We start from the raw sequence: 20,372 nt of genomic DNA on the forward strand, positions 1-20,372 counted from the left end.
CGTGCGGTTTCGTCTTTCTTTTTACTTTTTTCTATACGAACTACTCCGTACATCTCAAAATAAATATGATCGTATAGTTTTATAGTACAGATCCATATCTACCAATTGGCATAAGAGTAAATATTTGTACAACCAGACATACTTCACGTTAGTCCCGAGGTCTGATCTACCTGGAGATCATTTTGGCTCTAATCTCGGGAAGAACGGCAGAAGAATGTTCGAACTGGAGCCAAGATGCTCCCTAGTGCCCATTCAACTAAGTTCAAGGTCTCAAAGAGGGTTGGTTCCACCTGAGCAGGGAATCTTGCCCTTTCCAAGGTTCTGGATACCCTTGACATCCATCCATGGCCGAAGTACATGCAAAATGACAACTCGACCTTATTTATTAGTCCAATTGTATAGCTCAGGGAGATAATTTTAATTTTCAATACAAACTGTTTTCATATCTCTCTCATTCATGTCAGCTATCAGCCCCCAGGTCGGGTGGTGAAATTTTTAAAGTCTATCTGGTGAGATGTAAAAATATATATCGGTACTATACTCCATATATGCAGGATTAACCTTCGAAATACCACAACGTTCCAATGTTCCAGGGTTAGAATTTTAGGCACAGCTTACATTTCGATATCTACCTAGGTACAGGGCTACAAAGGTAAATATGGAACCAGCACCTGGGCAACAACCGTATTCAGACCGTTGGAATTTCAATCTTCATCCCAGCCGACACAGCCACTATATCTGTTTGCTAGCCGCTGGACAATCGACCTCAGGAGCATGCATGTAATCCATACATGTTACACAGCAGGATTGAGGAGATTGCCGAGCATCGGTGTGACCTGTAATAATGCACAGCATCCATGGAAACATATGCACATCCATGGATGGGCAGACGACGTCTACTTCCCAAGCCCTGGAGGTTGCAAACCACAGAATTATGGACAGGGCTTCAACCCTGGACCTAGGGAAGACTGGGTGTGACACTGCCCAGCTTCACCTAGAAATTCAAAAGATCTTGTAGCACAGACTACCAGCTGGTAGACATCAATGAATGGTATTTTGGTCTGATTACTATAACACATGAAAATGCCTGTCCCACCTGCACTGCAAGAATGTCGCGAGACAGATCCCGATCGTAGAAAACCATCTACGATTGGGCCTGCTTCCATTGGTGTGCCTTTTGAAGCAGCTTGGAGAGGTTGGCTGCTTGTTGGTCGTCTGCGGGGAAGACCCAATCTCTGTACTCCTCGTACGTGTCGTCTTCCAGCTTGCGACGCTTCTTGATCGCGCGGGGAACTTGCTTGGCGATTTTGACGACTTCCTCGCGGGGGCCGTACACTTTTTCGAAGGAAAGCCATTGCTTGATAACACTGGCACGCTGTGGGGGTGTTAGAGTTGCTCTGAATATTCAATGTTGGGGTGAGAGAACATACCATTTCGTTTTGATTTCTCTCCTTGAAGTAGTCGTGGGCACGCGAGAAAATCGCACGTGCCTTGATGGCTGATTCTGAGTGCTTCTTTTCTTCGTCGTTGTATGTTTCCGCTTGCTCGGACTCGAGGCCCATTTCGAAGTGGGCATAATCCATCCAGACTTTGAGGTTGTCTGTCTTCTCGAGAAGGCGCTCGTATAGGACTCGAACGCCGGCATAGTTTTCTTCTTCTTCTTCGAATGAGATGAATGCTCTCCAAAGAATCTCGGGCATGTCGATTGTGGGTTGGTCGATGCCGAGCTCGTAAATGGCCCTCGCTCGATCCATGTCGCCCAGATCCCGCTCCAGCTGTGCGAACCCTAACCAAGCCTGAGCGCTGACAGGGTTCCACTCCAGCTGTTTCTCAAACAGAGTTCGACAGCGTGTGAACTCGAGCAATTGTTGTTCAAGCTCGATGTAGGAGCGGAACAGCTTGTTCTTCGGACACATGCCAATGGCTTGGCCCAATGTCTTCCGTGCCGCTTGAAGCTCCATTTGTCGCACTTCGAATCGGGCCTTCAAAAGCCAGATCTTGGCAAATGTGAAAGTCTTGTGGGGAATCATCTTCAAACACTCCTGGTAGATCTGCCGGGCGCGCTCTGGCTCCTCCATTTCCATCTCCTCATAGATAGCGTAGAAGATCCAGAGGTAGATATAGCGACGCCAGTGTCGTTTGTCTTGTGAGGGGGGTATCTGGGCGATGGCTCGTTCGTAAATATCACGCACCCGCTCTGCGTCGCCTGAGAGTTCCTCCAAACGAGCCAAGTCAATCCAAATATCGTAGTTGCGAGGGTTCTCCTTGAGTTGCTCCTCATACTGAACCCTGCGCTTGGCCAAAACCACGTCCTCCACACCCTCGCGATCACCATATTGCTTTTCGAAGGTTGTGTAGGCTTTGTGCAGAATCATAGACTTGGATCGTGGAAGGCGGTCCAGAGCATACTTGTAGATGGCGCGAGCACGCTCGTACTCCTTCAGCTTGGCCTCGAATCTGGCGTAAGCGGTAAAGAGCTTCTCGTCCATAAAGTCTTCTCCCAGTGTTTCGATGGCCGCTCCGTAGACCTCACGAACCAAGTCGCTTGTGCCGTACTCCTCCTCAAATCGCGCCCATTTGATCCAGTTCCTGGGCTCCGGGTGAACGACTGTAAATCGCTCGAAGATCGCGCGTGCGCGCTCAAACTCGCTGTACCGCTTCTCCAGCTTGATGTATGCGCTCCAGGCGCCCTCCTCCGGCTCCCATGACATCCATCGCTCGAATACCTGGCGGGTACCGGGGACATTTCCCAGAGTCTCCTCCATGTAGACATATTTGTACCAGAGCTTATCGACGCGGGGCAGAATCGTGACGGCACGGTCGAGAAGGTTGCGGGCGTGGTTGATATTTCGTGTCTTCATCTCAGCTTCAATGTAGCGAATCCATAGCACCACGGAAGTCGAGTCCACATCAAGGGCACGCTCGAAGACGGATCGCGCACGGCGAAATTCCTTCTGTTCTAATTCCCAGGCGGCATAGCGCATCCAGTTGTTCATGTTAATGCGGTTGCGCCGGACATAGTCTTCGAAATCCTTTCTCTTTCGGCCCTGGTATTCGTGCAATTCTTCCAAATCGGCAAAACGTTGCGTCGGCGCTTCGAGGCCAAGTTCTTGCCGGTCAACGGCTTCTCGGAGGAGCTGCTCCGCAGAGATCTGAACGGGCGCGGCGGCCTTGTTCTTGACCCTGGGAGGTCCGCGGGACGCCTCCATTGTGGCGGTTGTGGTTGAATTTGTTCCGCGTGGTGATGATCCGCAAGCGAGGTGATGTCGACTGACACCCAGAACGAAGAGATTGTCAAAAGTCCAAGATGGGAGAGCCTTGGGGATTTCTCAAGAGATATCCAATGGCATCAAAGTACGGCGATCCCTTTTCCGAAACGTGGAACAAGGTATGTCCCTAACTCTGTGGCGAGAGCAGCTCGTTGTATCGGCGTAGGAATTGGGGAAGATGTGAGTTTGCGGACAAGGTGTGCAGACCGCTCTTTCCAATGGGCCTCATCATTGGCTGCCAGTATATTATTCTGCCCACCTTAAAAGAAGAGCTTCTTACTTGATGTTTGCCAGTTTGCCAGTTTGCCATTTCGCAAAGAGGGACGTCGTGTTATAGAGGATTTGATCTAGTGGGGTTTAAGCCTACAAGCTTGCAAGATGTGGACAGTCAAGGATTAATCATCGGCCCAATGAGAGGATTAGTTTCATGGTTCTAGTAGCATGGGATAGGTATATCTGGTTTATGGGTACGATGTACAGTCATTCAAGCAATATACAGTATTCAGAACGATCTGCAATATAGTCCCTTGTTCTTTATTTCCAAAGAAGCTTGAGTAAATACTCCGTAGTTGGTTTGTCAGATATGGTGGGAGCTTCGTTTTTCCCGATTGGGTATGGCATTACGTAAAGCTTAGAGCTCGGTCCTGACTGGGTGGAAATGTAAAGCCACGCTAACGGAATCGGGGATAGCGCCCATCGACGGCTTCGCAGACTTCAGCGGGGGAAATGTTCGGAGTAACTATTCATCCGACCCGTTATCATCACGTGTTCTTATCGTCGCGATTATTCTGCCGAGCGGTCAAGATGAGGTGGACCGAAATTAACCCAGCTCTCGTTCGAGAGCCTCTGCCACCTTCCAATCCATACCTTCCCCTCACCACCGAGGTTTTCGCACTTGCTGAAATCCTTACTGGGGACAGAAATTTTCCCCGTCGCGTAAGTTAATCTGCGATACGTTTGTGCACACAGTCTTTGACATTTTCCCCTCACAGCTAGCTAGAAACTCACAACTCACAATGGCTGGTCTGCAGGCGCAGTTCGCTGGCCTGCCTACTGGCGCATCTGAAGCCCACCTTGCCGACCTTCGTGATCTCGAAGAAGATTTCGCTGGCGATATGGAAGACGATATGGAAGGCGATCTCGCAGACGATCTCGCAGATGATATCGCAAATGATGCTTCCAACATGGACGAAGATACCGATGAAAACGGTGAGCAGACCGAGTACGAGCGTACTGTTGCCCTCGCCGATAAGCTGGTTGGTCTCCACAAGTCTCTCAAAGATCACTACGCACCTCGCTTCCCCGAATTGGCTGGCCTTGTCAAAGACCCCATGCAATACGCTAAGACCGTCGGCATCCTGTTGGGTCACCCCCTTCACGACATCAAGAGTTTGACAGACTCTTCTGACAACATGACTGGCGTGACATTGCGTTCTGTTCTGCGTGGAGCAGACCTGATGGTGGTCACTGTCACGGGATCCACTACCCATGGTCGGGATCTGTCTGAGACCGAGTTGAACAATGTTACCCGTATCACGCAAAAGATCTTGGAAATCGATGCCGAGCGCATTAAGATTACCCAGCAGATCAAGTCGCGCATGTTTGAGACCGCCCCAAACCTGACTGCTCTTGTCGGAGTGGATACCGCTGCCCAGCTCCTGAACGCAACCGGAGGCCTTGAAGAGCTCATTAGGAAGCCAGCTGGCAATCTGAGTGCAATTGGCGCCAACCATGCGGGCGAAACAGGGTTTGCGACCAACCACGGTGTCCGCGCAAAGGGATACATCTACGATTCGCCGATCTTTGAGAATGTCCCGGAGGACGTTATGAAGCAGGGCCTTCGCATCGTCTGCGCCAAGATCGCGCTCTCTGCCCGCGTCGACTTTGCTAAAGAGAGACCCGATGGCTCTTTTGGCGAGGGATTGCATGACGAATGTACCAACAAGCTGCAGAAGCTGCACCAAGCCCCGGAGAAAAAGAACAAGAAGGCTCTCCCTGCTCCCGACGAGAAGCCCTCCGCCAAGCGCGGTGGTGAGCGTGCCCGCAAGGCCAAGGAGGCCACCGCCATGACCGATATGCGCAAGGCTCAGAACCGCGTCGCATTCAACCAGCAGGAATCGGAAGTCGGATACGGCGTTGGCCCTGGAACTGTCGGACTGGGTATGCTGGGACAGGAGAACCAGGGCAACATTCGCACCACTCAGGTCAACAAGAGTACTGCTGCCAAGCTGAGCAAGAACAACAAGGGCTGGAACGCTACCGCCAGCGGCAACCGCAACGCATCCTTGGATGACTTCACTCCCGGTGCCAGCGGAATCGCCAGTGTTCTCCAAGCTCGTGGTCTGCGTGATTCCGGGTTTGGAACTCAACCCGACGCAGCCGGTACCGCCAGTTCCGTCACCTTCGCGCCCGCGCAGGGTCTCTCTCTCGTGGACCCCAAGGCTCAGGCCGAGCTCAAGCGCAAGCGCGAGGCCGAAGAAAACCGTTACTTCAACGACGGTGTCTTCACCCAGGCCCCCAGCGAGGGCAGCAGCGGCGCCGGTGGCTTCAAGGTGCCCGCCTTGCCAAACAAGCGGGCCAACACCGGTGAGGGGGCCAAGCAACCCCCCTCAGTAAATCATTTCTGCCCTTTCGTCAGATCTTTCGCATTGTAACGGAGTTCCGGGGAGGGCCCATGGAGGTCTGAGCTTTAATGATTTACGTGATACCACCGATGCGCAGTTAGTTTCCAAGTCGCCGAGAGGCGCAAGAAAACTCTTCAATGAGAAAAAAAATTAAAAAATATTATTCACTTGGTCTTCACTCCTTTTAGTAAATGGTCTCATGCCAAGATCAAATCCGGGGGAAGGTCGTCCCCGAGATCTGCGTAGAACGATTGTTACAAGTCAATTAACTAGGGCACCCCGTAGCCACGTGCACAGTAAGGCAAGGAATGTCGGAGCAGCAGTTCGTCCCGTTTTCTGGTGAAAGTGAAGTGAGTTTCATATTGCGTGCTCTCTTTATATGATTGTGAGATGTGGCTCAAGACTTGCTCCACGGTAGCGGTCAGGATCTATATAATGAGGTTTGCCTTCGGGATGGCGCAATCAAGGAGCGACTGGGAACTTTTTAAGTCACTATTTCACGACTCTACCCTACACCTAGACATAGATCAATTCCCTCAATCTTACTCTCACTCTTACTCTCACTTCTTCATTCAACATGGCATTGACAATATCCCAACTAGCCACCACATTGGGCGCGGACGTGCCAGGCCCGACCAATCTCAACAGCCTCCACCATCATAGCAGCATCACAAAGGAATTCGACCCTCTTTTGTTTGAAGCAGCAGCCTCACTGCAACTCCAATCTCAGCTCAAGCTCCAGAACAGCCAATCAGAACAGGACTCAACCCACCTCATTGCATCTCCATACAATGACCCGTCCCATCTCCTCGACATCTCAGCCCTAGATCACCAAGATCGAATCTTCGCGCTGGCACTCACATACCTCAAGCCAATACGCAATGATTATGCGACAGCTGCATATACCGAGTCTTTCAATTGGGACGAGGTATTCTCTCTCGTGAAATCATTCTCCGAGGCCGAGAACCGACCCTGGAAAGCGCAATCTTACTACGTCGTGATATTCCGCTCGATCCTTTTACCAGACGCTGATGGTGATCGACTCTATGCTTTGGATGCGCATTCCCACCGTGAAGCAATTGCCTCGGGGGGTCTATTAAAGTATTGGTTTGGGTCGAAGAATGCAGAGAGGAGGAACTTGGCGACTTGTGAGTACTTTCCAATCTGACCCGAAGGTGTAACGTGGGCTGATGAACTAGGTATCTGGCGCTCGAGGAATGATGCTAGACTTGGTGGACGGGGACCTTGGCATGCGCAGGCTAGAGCTGCGGCTACCGTTATGTACGAGGAGATTCTTTTCACGACGTTGAGGTTGAATATCCATGATGGAGCCGAGGGGTGGGAGTTGAGTGACTGGAAGGACGAGGCCTGAGCTCTGCACACCACGTCTGAGCAGTGTGTCTGTCTTTTTTTTCAAGACCGAGAAAAATCTGAGAATGGGCTGACTGTACATACGTACTTCGCTCAAAGCATGACTGTTGTTCCTTCATCTCTCTCAATACCAAAGTTTCGTCCAATTTCACTTCTTTCAGATGCTTATATTCTCCAAAGAGAGCTCTGCTTCATATGTTACGCATGCTCTTGCAAGGCCTCGGGAAAGCCTGGGCTTCATGAGCCCAATCATACCTCGGTCGCGACTTGAAGATCTATAACGATCTCATTCGTTGTAGGCCACCAACAAATCAACAACGCTGGTTGTCCGATTATGAATTTTGGAACATCAGTTGTGCGACACCTTAACGCTTTTCCACTCTTCGGCTCTCTCAGCAAGTCATTGGAAAAGGAATACTCAGAAAGCCAGTCGTTTGCCTCTGGCTGCTGTGTTGCTGTGTTGCTGTGCGTCTTCAGGGCTCCTTGTACTGATTTCACAATATTAATGCTTCGGCATATCCGGTGTCTGCTAATTTCTTTCGCTCCAACAAACCAGAGCCAATATATGACCACTGTGTCTGCCGATGCGAAAGCAGCAAAGTTCCCCGCGGATCAGCGGTGGTTTCTCCATACTTCCCCACATTCACCCTAATGCGGTCAAGAACTCCGCCCTCACAGCGGAAATTATTACTTCTTTGTCGTGACACCCACTCTAACCATGCAGTCATATCATCTGGATATCATAAACACGCGGGGAACTGGGGTCAGCAGTATATCATGCGATTCCTGGTTGGATGACAAGGTCGGCTTGTGACGGATACCCCGCCATGCTCTTCAGAACATAAAAGGGCAGCTGGAACTCGAGTCTTTCTGACTTCCAATAATTCGCAATCGCCAAAATGGTCGGTCTACAAGCTGAGAACCTCGCCGTAAACGACGGCCCTCTAACATCAGAGAACGCTGCCCTCCTCCGCCCCTCCTCTCCATCCCTCCCTCTCTCCGAGCTCCGCGCGCGCTACGATGCAGACGGCTATCTATTCCTCAAGCAAGTCCTACCGAGGCAAGACGTTCTAGACGCCCGAGACGCCTACTTCTCTTCATTGAAAGAGACAGGAGTCCTGAAGCCAGGCACCGCACCCGTGGAAGGAGTGTTCGATCCGGCAAAGAGTCATCTTGACTATCCCGGCATTGGAGCCGGACACGTTGACGGAAATGGTAGACCTGGTGGTGAGCGGGCAGCTGCATTCGTGGATCTTGCCCTCGATGCGCATTACCAGGAATGGTATGACAAGTTCTGTAACCATCCTGCGTTGTATGACTTTGTGGCACGGTTCGCGGATTGGGGGAAGAACACGCTTAATCTGAAGCGTACTCTGCTCAGAAACAACATTCCGGGTTCAAAGCCTATTGGTGTGCATTATGATCAGATTTTCTTGAGATATGGGGATCCGACGAGTATTACTGCTTGGGTTCCTATCGGAGATGTCAAGATCAATGGCGGAGGGTTGATTTATCTGGAAGATGGTATGATCGTCACTCTTAGGCGCTCTTCCAAATATGTGTGTTGACTTTTGATACAGGTGACAATATCGGAATCGAGACGGAGGAGGCTTTCTTCCGGAAAGCGAAGCAGGCTGGACTTTCTGATGAAGAGGCGAAGTCGGCTTTCAATACGAATATGATGTCGACGGGTCTCCTGTCTGAGTTCCCAAGTGGATTTGCAAAGGAACATGGGAAGCGATGGTTGGTTTCAGAGTATGAAGCGGGCGATGTTGTCTTGCACAAGCCACACATGGTAAGTTTCTTCTTTGTGCCAATGGAATTCGAAGCTCATTATCCAGATCCATGCCTCCACAATCAATCACGACCCTGAGAATGTTATCCGCCTTGCGACAGACCTTCGCTTTTGCGACTCGTCTAAGCCTTACGATAAGGTAAGTTGACCTTGCAGACCAAGTCTCGGTTGAAATCACGAGCTAATGACGGTATAGCGATGGATGAACTCCTATCGCTTCAATGACGGTGTATAGTCCGGGTTCAAGATTCATTGAATCAAGACCTTGTTAGAGTAGCTTTAATCTCAACTGTAAGAACATTCAAACTGCCTTTGTTTTCATCACGCTGTAAGCTCTATGGAAAAAGAGTCCATTAAGAACTAAGTTGCATAGGTGACAAAGTTGCGACATGAGAGTATGCAAATATGGGACTGTGTCACCCTCTCATTCCAATAACCCTGGATTTAGATCATTATGATTTAAGCGAGGTCCTTGATTCGCAGGATACTTCTTGGAATACCTGTCAAGTGTGGATCAACACACCCCCTAGTTTCGCAAAACTGGACCATCGGCTTCAAGTTACACAATTGCTTTCTAAGAGTAAGCGATAGATAGTTGACTAACAACATAGGAAAAGGAAGAGCTAATTGTTGAGAATAGCTAGAAAGTACATGATTGAAAGCGCAATATAGGTAACATGCAAGATTTGACGTCTCACCCGATATGGAAAGGTTCCATTCCAGAGCGAGCAGGTATTTCGGTTATTTCGGTTGCCAAAACAGATACCTAGGTACAGCATCCATTAAGCTTGTTGTGATTGTTGATACCTGAGATCGACTTGCTTTTATCAACAACGGACATCCCGTCATTGCAAATCACCAGAATACACACTTGTACATCATGTCTGAATTCATCTCAAGGCCTTGGTCCTCAGTACTTGTGGTAGCCCTAGCCCTATCCACTGTGCATGCTCTCCCAATTAAGGACAGCGAAGCAAACATCATCGAAGCAAGATCACCAGTACGCCACCCAGACCATCCCATGTCAACATGACTAACCAAGCCAGCGTCTCATCCCGGACACAACCAATTACGTCCATAATGTCCTTCAAGGCCTCGGACTAGGTGGTCTCTCACCCACTGCTACAACGACAGCCACGGCAACTGCAACTGCAACTGCAACTGCGACCCCTTCGGCAACCCAGCAAGTCGAACAAAGCCGCCCGGACGACGACAGCACGGAGCAGGATCCCCCAGCACAGCCTTCTCCGGGGACTATTTACTCTCAAAGCAGTTACTCAGAAGACAGAGGACCAACTCCTACCACGCACATCACATACCAAAGCTCGACAAGCTACACGCCAACCCACGGTAGCAACGGGGCAGGCTACACGGAAACCGTGAAACACCACGAAAGCCACTCGCCTATGAACATCCAGTTGATGCATGGATGGAACAAAGACCGCAAGCTCACCGCTGAGGACTTGCCTGTTGTTTTCGATGCTGTCTACCGTGAATTGAAGCATCAAGTAGCTGACATCAACAGTTCAGATGAACTTGGACTGGATGGATTCATGTCGGATTTGGAAAACTTCTGAGAATTGAGCAGATTGAATGAATGTGAACGTGAAATGCTTTGGCTTGTTGTATTTTTATTTTGATGGTTTCAAGATCTCGTTCCGATGGATTGATGGATCTTAGGTTGATATCTGGGTTGGAATCGGCTTTGGTTAATTCTCCACGGTTTGGTGGCACCTGATGTTTTATTATGTTATTAGTTGCTCTTTTAAATAGGACAGAATAGCAAGCAAGCACTGTCGGTGCAAAAGCAATTGGATTCAAATGATTTGTTCTCATCGCGCTACAAATTGCCCATTTTCCACAACTCCCACAATATGCAGCTGAACGTTTCGTCATACAAATTCTATTTCGGCAAAGCGATTAAAGCTCTGTCAAATGAGAAATTAGAATATAAGTACAAGTGAGCAATGGTGAACGTCTAATATAAACTCGGCCCAAAGACAATGATGTAACGGCGAACGGCCTATCTCCCTTAACTCCGGAGCCCGCTGTCCGGGCAAAATCCGACTCAACACAGCGCATTTATCGCTCGGAATCCGGCAAAACCGACGTCTCTAAGCAATTGCTAGGCTAAGATCGGGGTTATGCTTCTCCAAGTGTCCGGATCGTTCCACTCTCATAGTACTCATAGTAGTGTGTCTGGCGGGGCTCAAACCCCATAAAGAGGGAGCGGCCCACACCTTTTCAAACTGTCAATTCAATCTTTCATCTCTACAAAATCATAAACCTACCTTGCTTTCTACATACCAAACCCAGAAAATGCCATCTCTTGTTGGAAAAGAAATTGGCCCTACCGGCTATGGCACCATGGGTATGAGCATCCTCGCTACGGTCAATGAACTGTGCTAACGATCGTGCAGGCATGACCTGGAGACCCCAGCCACCAGCCCAGGAAGTGTGCTTCGAAACACTCAACACGGCCCTTGAGCTTGGTGCTAACTTCTGGAATGGTGGCGAGCTTTACGGCACCCCAGAGTACAACTCCTTGCACTTGCTGAACAAGTATTTCACCAAGTACCCAGAGAACGCAGAGAAAGTCGTACTCAGCATTAAGGGTGGACTTAAGAAGGGCGAGCTTGTGCCTGACAGCTCGGAAGCAAATATTCGTCGCAGCGTGGATGAGTGTTTGCTTCAGCTCGATGGCAAGAAGACAATTGATATCTTTGAATGTGCGCGACAGGACCCGAAGTTCTCTGTCGAGTCCACGATTGAGGTCCTCGCCACTTATGTGAAGGAAGACAAGATCGGAGGTATTGGACTGAGCGAAGTTGATGCCGAGACTATCCGTCGAGCGTAAGTCTCCATTTATATATGCATTGAAGCTCGACTAATTTCCTCCCAGCCACAAGGTGCACCCAATTGCAGCCGTTGAGGTGGAGATGTCCTTGTGGTCAACCGACATCCTAGAGAACGATATTGCTAAAACCTGTGCCGAGCTTGACATCCCTGTTGTGGCCTACTCGCCTCTCGGCCGCGGTGTTTTGACCGGAGCAGTGACCTCGCTCGCTGACATCCCTGAAGGTGACATCAGACGTCACATCGCCCGTTTCAAGGAAGAGAACTTCCAGCAGAACCTCAAGCTTATCAACGAGGTCAATGACCTGGCAGCTCGCAAGGGTGTTGCTCCTGCTCAGATTGCACTGGCTTGGGTGCGCAGTCACAGCGCCAAGCCCGGAATGCCTACGATTATTCCGATCCCCGGTGGCACTACAAAGGATAAGGTCATCCAGAATATGGGAGGTGTACAGGTATTGAGTGACGAGGAAATGGCTGAAATTGATGCTATCTTGAAGAGTAACGTTGTGGCTGGTGCTCGGTACTAGAGTTCCTGGAGATCGAGTGGTTAGCTAGGTCATATATAGCTAGAGAATTGACAATTGCGATGCCAATGGGTTGCGAAATCAGATCAAGTGTAGAAGAGTCAACATCCAATCTCACATGCTTTCAAACATGGAGATTGTCAGCATTGCAGAATTCTTCGGGGTTTGTTCATCATGTACGCAGTGGTGAGGTGGTGAGGATGAGCTTACCGGTTAGTGTTGACATGGAGGGAGATGTGTGTAAAGATGCTGCTTGGGTCGGCAGCTGTTATGAAACTGGCCACAGGCTGGCCATAGACTCAAGTATGGTCTGCATCAAGACTCATGGGAAGAGAAGAGGGGAGAGAAGAGGGAAATCCAAAAGGTGGAGTGTGTGTCTGGGGGAGCTGAATGCTTATTAAGGATCACGTGTCGTGCTATTGTCTCGCATCGCGACCATCTAGCATTGGTCTGAATCAATCATTCATAGTCACGCCTGCTTTTGACAAATAGTCGACTCACAATGGCTTCACGAGACTCCCCCGGCTCACCGCTGTCCTCTGTCGGCTCCATCGACGGATCAGACCATGAAGATAGCCGCGCGCACTCGCCCTCGATGTCAAACATGCCGCCCTCGAAACGGCGTCGCACCGGTCCACCCTTGATAAATAAAGACCGACACACACCACAGTCTTCAGTCTGTGACGAGAATCATCCTCCCCCTTCTCCAACAGCCTCAATCTCCTCCGACAGCTCCGCCGACATCCCCAACTCTCCAAGCCTCCTTGCTCTCCTGGGCACCAACCAGGAAGACGACTATAGCGGCCAAAGCACCGACCAAGTCACCATCTGTCGATGGGATGGATGCGTGGCCGGCGACCTCGGGAACATGGATGGACTAGTGTCTCACCTGCACAATGAGCACATCGGGAGCAGACAGAAGCGGTACTCGTGCGAGTGGACCGACTGTACCCGCAAAGGCCAAACGCACGCCAGCGCCTATGCCCTCCGCGCACACATGAGGAGCCACACTCGTGAAAAGCCTTTCTATTGCACACTACCAGGTAGGATTCCATTCATACTAGCAAAGTTTACCAGTCACTAACATCAAACTAGAATGTGATCGCAACTTCACCCGCTCCGACGCCCTGACAAAGCACATGCGCTCCGTCCATGAAACAGACACCATGCGCCCCAACGACGCCATCGCCAAGACTGGCTCCACAACCGGCACGCCGGCCGCAAAGCTTCAGCGCATTCGACTAAAGCTCACTCAGCCTCGGGAACCAGGAACCGAAGCAGAGCCCCATGTTGAAGCACCAGTAGCGCCCCCAGTCCCTACAATTCCAACCGAGCACGATTTGGAAGAGAACTCAATGCCGGAATTTGGGCCCGAGCTCGATTTCGATGATCACGAGCTCACTTTGCCCCCGCGAGACCTGTACCGTCTGCTACGACGCCAAATCGCATGGGCCACGAAGGAAACAGCACAACTGCAAGTCGAGTGGGAGGGCATTCGGCCGAAGCGGGAGGCAGCGTGGCGCGAGAAAGAGTCTATCTTTGATGATCTGATTGAAGCTGAAGTTGGACTTTTGAGCGCTATGGTTGGGTCTGTGCCTCCGGCTAATTTGACTACGAGCCTTGAGAAATTGCAAAAGCAGCAACAACAGTTCCACAGCCAACAGGAGCAGCTTGCTCGGGCGACTGAGGTGCCTTATGCCGAGGGTGCTTAGGCTCTGGTTCTCTAGTATAATCTGCCTGGTGCCATTATCTTTCGGTTCTTTTGCTGTCCTTTTGTCTTCATATCCCGGCGTGCATGGTGTTGGTGAATGTGTTTTCTTGTGTTCTCATCCTCAGTAGAGGATGCAGTGACGTCCTGCGATGGAATGTATGAATAGTTTCTTTCCCCGTTAGCCTGGCCTCGTCCAGTAATGGCCCATTACTATGGGCAGCCACCTCCATGATATAGTCAATACTCATTTTTTTCCTGATGGGATGTTTTCTGGCTCTCCAGTGCTTCACATGTATATGACATGCGGTTTCGCGTATCAAACTATGATGAACAGACTTGGATAGTTTCCAAGGTCCTAACTGACACTTACATTTGTAATCTTATACGGAGTAGGCTGGTCCATGGTCTGGTTCCAAGGTTATGAACAATATTTATAATTTACGATGAGGGTAAAGTTCTGGTGGATGATCTTGCAATTGGTTCTAAACCAGAAAATAGATGAAAAATGTGACAAATAACACGCTTCCAACCGAGTCATCTCAGGTAAAAATCACTCGACGCCGTGGCAGCCACTCCATAAGTTACATGTGCCAAGAAAAGAGAACAAAAGAGAACAAACTCTAGGCACTAGCTTGGGGATGTTCAGGCCCGAATCCGAAGGATACAAGACCGAAACTCATCCAATGCCAGGCCCCTTGGCGAAATTGAACGAAGAGGGAGAAAAAAAAAAAAGACAAGAAAAAAAAGACCCTAAACACGCCATGCAGTGATCATCCAAGAAGCGTAGGTCATGCTCATTTCAAACCGAAATCTCCTTTTGCTTTTGGGCTCGCGGGAAGAACTTCGACGCCATTCGCAATGCCGTGCAACGAGTTGCATCCATATGTACTTTCGAAGACAAAGCAAACAAAGACTGTTCTCGATTGAGAACAAAGCAAGGAATTCTGCATAGAAGGGGTAGGTGGTTGTAGGAGAGGAGAACTGGAGTCTGATAGAAAATGCAAAATATCGTCGTTCGAGATGATGAGGTGAAGGAGATTTGAGAGAGAACAAATAAGATATCACGAGATGTATGACAATGATCCATCACAAAAGAGCAAGGATAGATAGTAACCAGAAACGCTGAACATGCATGTCATGAAACCGTGCTAAAGTGAGTCTTTAAGTAAACCGAAACACCTGTGCCCATCATGGAAGGCACCCCAATTGCTTAAGCCGACGTGCCATTTGCGGGCTTTGAGGCTTTGCTCGCTTCCATGACCTTGTTGAACATGAGCTGGAGCTTGGCACCACTGGCATCCTTGTTAGGCCAGTAGTTAAGCGAAACATGATCCCTGTAATCGAGGTTAGATCGTGAGGTGGGACTTGAGGGTGCATTTAGTAGAACATACCATAGGCGGACCTCCAGTGAAGGCATAGACTGTTGGCCGTCTAATGTGTTGCGGATGAACTCGCCAATCTTCACAAGGGTGAGGCGGAGCTTTTGAGCCCTCTCATTCTTGTTAGGGTAGTTCTTGGCGGTGATCATCGCCACCTGCTTTAAAGTGGCAACAACTGGCTTGAAGAACATGAAGGCCATGTCCTCTTTGTTCGATCCCCCGTTTTCGTGTGCTCTGCGCCGACGAAGGTCGTCGTTAGATGCATCAGAAAGACGGTGGCGAGGACGGTTGTCAAGACCAGATCGAGGGCGATCATAACTCGGGGTATGGTGACGGTCACTTCCTTCCCGGCCACCATGTGTGTGTGAGCGTTGCCGGGACCGATCAGCTTCACGGTGACCCTTTCGAGGATTCTCGGGTCTGCGAGAGCTAGAAGGAGCTGGAGAGGCAGAGACACTACCACTGCCTGAGACTCGCGCATTCCGCTTGTTGTTGCGGTGGTGGTTGTCAACTGCTCTCCTAGCAGTGGCGTTATTGTTGTACTTGTTTCTCAACACGGACATGAGATACTCGGCTCGCCGCACCAGGTGCACAGCACCAGGTGATTTGGTTGCCTTTTCTTCAGCTTGCAACCGCTGTGTTTTGCGCTCGACTCGGTGCTCTTCGAGGAAGAATTTGTCACCGAGGCCAAGTTCGGTGTCATCGCGAATCTGGGTCCATGCACCAAATCCATGGCGTGCGATACCCACAAGAAGCATTCCATCTTCACGTGCACCCCACATACAGCTGTAGTCTGCCAATTTCGTAGCCTCAGGAAGTCGGAAAGTCCTGAAATCGGGCAATGCGTTGGTAATACTCCGTATCAGGCGCATGTCAGGCGGACGTTCCACAATAGTCCATGCATTGAGTCGCTTTACACCGTGGTGATCAAACAGGACTGCTTTTTGTTCCTTCTTGGTGGGATTTTTGCCCGCTTGCTTCATAGCGTCCAGTTGGTCTAGACTGTCTTGCACAAGCGAATTGGCTTTTTCGGTGATCTCACGGAGGGCAGCACGCACGGTGCCCCGATCCCGAGTCTGCAACCTCGCGTCCTCAAGAATAAGATCTTCAGAGTCATCCATGTCTCCAAAGCGGAGGAAGGCTCGAGAGAGCGCACGATATTCTTTCTCTCCAAGAGGGCGCTTAGGATCTAATGTGGGGTTCTCATCTTCGCCGTCGTCGATATGAACTTGAGCCCTTGCAAGACGCTTAGCCTTGCGTTCCTCCCGTGAGTCCGGGGTGTCTGCGGGTGCGTGACGCTTGCGGGGTCGGTTCTGTTCAATGACCTCGGCAAGGTAGACATCATCATCCTTGCGCTTTTCTTCTGCTTTGATTTCATCAAGCTGATCTTTGGGAATGATATCGTCCCAGGTGAGATCATCGACTTTGATGTCGACGAAGTCGAAGGCTTTCAAGAATTCCTCACCACCGTCGGCTTGGATTTGTTCGGCCTCTTCCGTTTGGTGCAGTTCAGCATTGGCAAGAACCGAGTCAATATCAAGCTGTTCAAGCTTCTTCTGGTTGTCCGTTTGTTCGAACATCTTCTGACCACGGCGCTTGAGAATCCGAGAAATGTCATCGGTAGAGTTAGGCTCGGCAACAACACGGGCCATCTTGTTCTGCATGTCCGTAGCTTCTTTGTCGGTGACACCACGCTGAATGGTGATGAATTCAAGTAAAAGTTTGTTGCGAGCTCTTTCAATGACTTCTTCTTCAATGGTATCTTTGGACACAAGGCGGTAGACGCTGACTGGTCGAGTCTGACCGATTCGGTGGGCTCGAGCCATGGCTTGCAGATCAGCTTGCGGGTTCCAATCAGAATCAAATAGCACAACAGTGTCTGCGGTCATCAAGTTGATACCGAGACCACCTGCACGGGTTGAGAGAAGGAATGCAAAGTCAGTACTACCGGGAGCGTTGTAGTGCTCGATAGCCAAGCGACGGGCGGCCGACGGAATGGTTCCATCGAGCCTTTGGTACTTGTAGCCACGGTATTCCATGTACTCGCTCAGAATGTTAAGCATGCCAACCATTTGACAGAAAATCAAGACACGGTGGCCATCAACGCTTAGCTTGCGTAAGAGCTGGTCAAGAAGCATCATTTTTCCACTACTGGTGATCATGGCACGAAGGACGTCTTCTCGGCGACTGCTGCCTTCCAGAAGCTTGGCTTCTGCGTTGGGGAACATGAACGGGTGATTGCTAGCCTTTTTCAACTCCATCATGATATTCAGAAGAGACTGCTTCATTCCCTTGTTTCCATCGTTCAACGCAGCATAGTTTTTGGTCAAAATATTCTTGTAGTATTCCAATTGGACATCGGAAAGCTCCACTCGAATGATCTTTTCAGTCTTGGGAGGAAGGTCAGACTCGACCTTAGACTTTGTACGTCGCAACATGAAAGGTTGGATAGCGTCTGTCAGCTCAGCCAGCTTTTGTGACGCTGCCTCGGAGTTCAAATCCATGTCGACATCGACATCAATGAGACCTGGATTGAGGAAATCCATCAAAGCTGAGAGCTCTGCAAGGTTATTTTGGATGGGTGTACCGGTAATCAAAAGGCGAGCTTGACACTTCCATTCGAATAGCTTGATGTAAAGTTGCGAATCGCGGTTTTTGAGACGATGCGCCTCATCGACCGCCATAAACTGCCACTTGAATTGGCCAAGGAAAGGTGAATCATTCATTGCATATTCATAAGTGGTCAGCAGAACATGGAACTTGGGACGTTTGGGATTTCCATCGACCATGAGTTCGTAGTCGCGCAACACTGAACGGGCCTTTTCGCTACCGTTGTACACCACGTAGTTGAGGTCGGGCGTCCAATGATCAAAGGTATCGGCCCAAGCTGGCATAGTAGACAAAGGTACGATGACGATGAAGGGGCCCTGCTGCCGTCGGACGTGACGCATCCAGTTGATGAACGAAACAGTCTGCACAGTCTTTCCGAGGCCCATCTCATCGGCGAGGACGACGTTGCGGCCTCTCACCCAATTGAAAGCCAAGAAGTTGAGACCCTTGATCTGGAAATCCTTGAGTTCTCCATTTTGCAAGAAACTGGGAGTACCGCCGTGGATAGGCTCGAATGGCTTTCTTGTTGCGACGGTGGTCTCATTCTTATCGGACCAAGGTTGACGGGCGGTGCGGTCCAGGAACCGGTCGACCTCGCGTTGTGCAATCTCACTGACCAGGTCCTCGGGTTCCCAAGTACAAGAATCGTAAAAGAGACGTTTCCACTTCACGAGGTATTCCGTGGTGCCATCCTCCCCATCGCGCACACCGATGACTCTTTCAACCATTTTATAATCTTCGATGGCTTCGACGTCTCTTTCGCGATCGAGGTTCCATTTTTCACGATCTTCTGGAGGGGCGTCTTCATCATACTGTAGTCGGATGTCTTCGTTGAGCACTTTCCGGACGTAGTTGTCCACACGTCGCGTGCTACGGTAATTAGACATGGCCTCATTGGGTTCCCAAGTGGCATGGTAATGTGATTTATCTTGCCACTTAATGCAGAACTCAAAGTCGTTACGGTCAAGATCATGCGATTTAGGGTCGACGTCGTCCTTGAGGCGATGATTGAGGACTACGTCGACGGCAGGGCGGTTATCCTCCTCGTAACTCTCTGCCCAGTAGCTCGGGTGAAGATCTTCTGGGTCTGCCTCAAACATTGCCTCGTCATCTTCGTCATCCTCGTTGTAATTTGAAACTTTGTTAGCCGTTCGTGTTGAGAAGCGGACTTCATTCAAAGACGGTTCGTAACTGGCGGTCTGTTGGAGACGGCGTCTCCTAGCCTTACTGGCACGGGCGCTCTTGCCACCATACTCATCACTGTCCGACTCAGACAGCGAGGAGGCCGTAGCGGATCGTGAGGCCTTGGAGGGTTGTTGAGATGTTTCCTTGCGCCGACGCTTCGCACGAGGCGCAACGACGTCGGAATCAGAATCAGATGAGTCGGCGACATTGCGTGTAGTACGAGCACGACCACTTCGGCGAAGTCCATACAAATCGGGATTTTGCCTTATCAGATCGGTCTCGCTCTGTGGTGACGATCTGCGCTGGGCACCGCGACCGGGGTGAGGGGATGAAGAGTTTTCACGGCTGTAAGAGTTGGCATCATCATCACTATTGTCTGCCGCTGCGTCTTCCTCTTCGACATCTGATTCGGCAGATGCGGCGTCATATGAGTCGTCCGCGGCATCGGGCTCGGGGGAGGACTCGGAGACGGGATGGGACTCAATGGTTTCGGACGGGGTGCGTTCGCGTTGAGATACCGCGTCACCATCGACGTGGACGTCGTATGCGGTCGAAGAAGGGTAGCCGTTAGACATCGTGGAAGTAGAGGAGGGTTCCTGAGCAGATGGGATCACCATGCCAGAGGCTGCGGTCGAGGGACAAAGGTTAGCATTGAAGCTCAAGTCGGGCTTGGAGAGGGGTAAGAGAGGCAAGAGTATGTGAACCAGTGACACGCGATCCAGAATCCGTTCAAACAAAGCTATAAACCCAGCTCAATAGGCCAGCATATTGACTTTGATGAAAGTGTATGTTTTTTGATGACGGGTGGGATGGACGCGGCCAGGCTGGGGGACAGGGCAATGGGCAGATTGATACACGCAACCTGGCTTGGAGATAGTAGCGACGCGCTCCTTTGCCATCGGCAGTGGCAATCTGACCGTATTTGAACAAAATGAGGGGATTCAAGGATTCGTACAGTGGGTCGAAGAGCGCGGAGATGTACCGCGGCGAATGGTTTTGGCGACACGTTTAAACTCGAGAAAAATATAAAATCACTTACACTCCATAG

At 50.3% G+C, this 20,372-nt stretch overlaps 8 protein-coding genes across 8 annotated transcripts; 6 read left to right on the plus strand and 2 right to left on the minus strand.

Moving 5' to 3' along the window:
• Positions 1-1,144: 1,144 nt before the first annotated feature.
• On the minus strand, positions 1,145-3,209 carry clf1 (putative cell cycle control protein (Cwf4); the record flags this gene model as incomplete). The annotated part of the gene is made up of 2 exons (XM_056951212.1): positions 1,145-1,375; positions 1,431-3,209. 2 exons carry the CDS (start codon positions 3,207-3,209, stop codon positions 1,145-1,147), a joined length of 2,010 nt encoding a protein of 669 aa, XP_056817127.1.
• Positions 3,210-4,285: 1,076 nt separating this feature from the next.
• On the plus strand, positions 4,286-5,923 carry N7506_001917 (U4/U6-U5 snRNP complex subunit PRP31; the record flags this gene model as incomplete). Its single annotated transcript, XM_056951213.1, has 1 exon — positions 4,286-5,923. The coding sequence occupies one exon, from the start codon at positions 4,286-4,288 to the stop codon at positions 5,921-5,923; it is 1,638 nt and encodes a 545-aa protein (XP_056817128.1).
• Positions 5,924-6,470: 547 nt separating this feature from the next.
• N7506_001918 (uncharacterized protein) lies at positions 6,471-7,265 on the plus strand (the record flags this gene model as incomplete). Its single annotated transcript, XM_056951214.1, has 2 exons — positions 6,471-7,041; positions 7,093-7,265. 2 exons carry the CDS (start codon positions 6,471-6,473, stop codon positions 7,263-7,265), a joined length of 744 nt encoding a protein of 247 aa, XP_056817129.1.
• An 898-nt stretch (positions 7,266-8,163) lies between these two features.
• On the plus strand, positions 8,164-9,294 carry N7506_001919 (uncharacterized protein; the record flags this gene model as incomplete). Its single annotated transcript, XM_056951215.1, has 4 exons — positions 8,164-8,788; positions 8,845-9,059; positions 9,106-9,198; positions 9,256-9,294. The coding sequence occupies 4 exons, from the start codon at positions 8,164-8,166 to the stop codon at positions 9,292-9,294; spliced, it is 972 nt and encodes a 323-aa protein (XP_056817130.1).
• A 645-nt stretch (positions 9,295-9,939) lies between these two features.
• On the plus strand, positions 9,940-10,636 carry N7506_001920 (uncharacterized protein; the record flags this gene model as incomplete). Its single annotated transcript, XM_056951216.1, has 2 exons — positions 9,940-10,059; positions 10,106-10,636. The coding sequence occupies 2 exons, from the start codon at positions 9,940-9,942 to the stop codon at positions 10,634-10,636; spliced, it is 651 nt and encodes a 216-aa protein (XP_056817131.1).
• A 742-nt stretch (positions 10,637-11,378) lies between these two features.
• Positions 11,379-12,442, plus strand: N7506_001921 (aldo/keto reductase family protein; the record flags this gene model as incomplete). Its single annotated transcript, XM_056951217.1, has 3 exons — positions 11,379-11,430; positions 11,480-11,912; positions 11,962-12,442. The coding sequence occupies 3 exons, from the start codon at positions 11,379-11,381 to the stop codon at positions 12,440-12,442; spliced, it is 966 nt and encodes a 321-aa protein (XP_056817132.1).
• A 499-nt stretch (positions 12,443-12,941) lies between these two features.
• Positions 12,942-14,151, plus strand: N7506_001922 (C2H2-type zinc finger protein; the record flags this gene model as incomplete). Its single annotated transcript, XM_056951218.1, has 2 exons — positions 12,942-13,482; positions 13,535-14,151. The coding sequence occupies 2 exons, from the start codon at positions 12,942-12,944 to the stop codon at positions 14,149-14,151; spliced, it is 1,158 nt and encodes a 385-aa protein (XP_056817133.1).
• A 1,209-nt stretch (positions 14,152-15,360) lies between these two features.
• On the minus strand, positions 15,361-19,899 carry N7506_001923 (chromatin-remodeling ATPase CHD1; the record flags this gene model as incomplete). Its single annotated transcript, XM_056951219.1, has 2 exons — positions 15,361-15,484; positions 15,542-19,899. 2 exons carry the CDS (start codon positions 19,897-19,899, stop codon positions 15,361-15,363), a joined length of 4,482 nt encoding a protein of 1,493 aa, XP_056817134.1.
• Positions 19,900-20,372: the final 473 nt, after the last annotated feature.

Source organism: Penicillium brevicompactum, assembly GCF_028827555.1.
Source record: "Penicillium brevicompactum strain IBT 35665 chromosome Unknown utg000001l_segment0_segment0, whole genome shotgun sequence".
Taxonomy (NCBI): Eukaryota; Fungi; Ascomycota; class Eurotiomycetes; order Eurotiales; family Aspergillaceae; genus Penicillium; species Penicillium brevicompactum.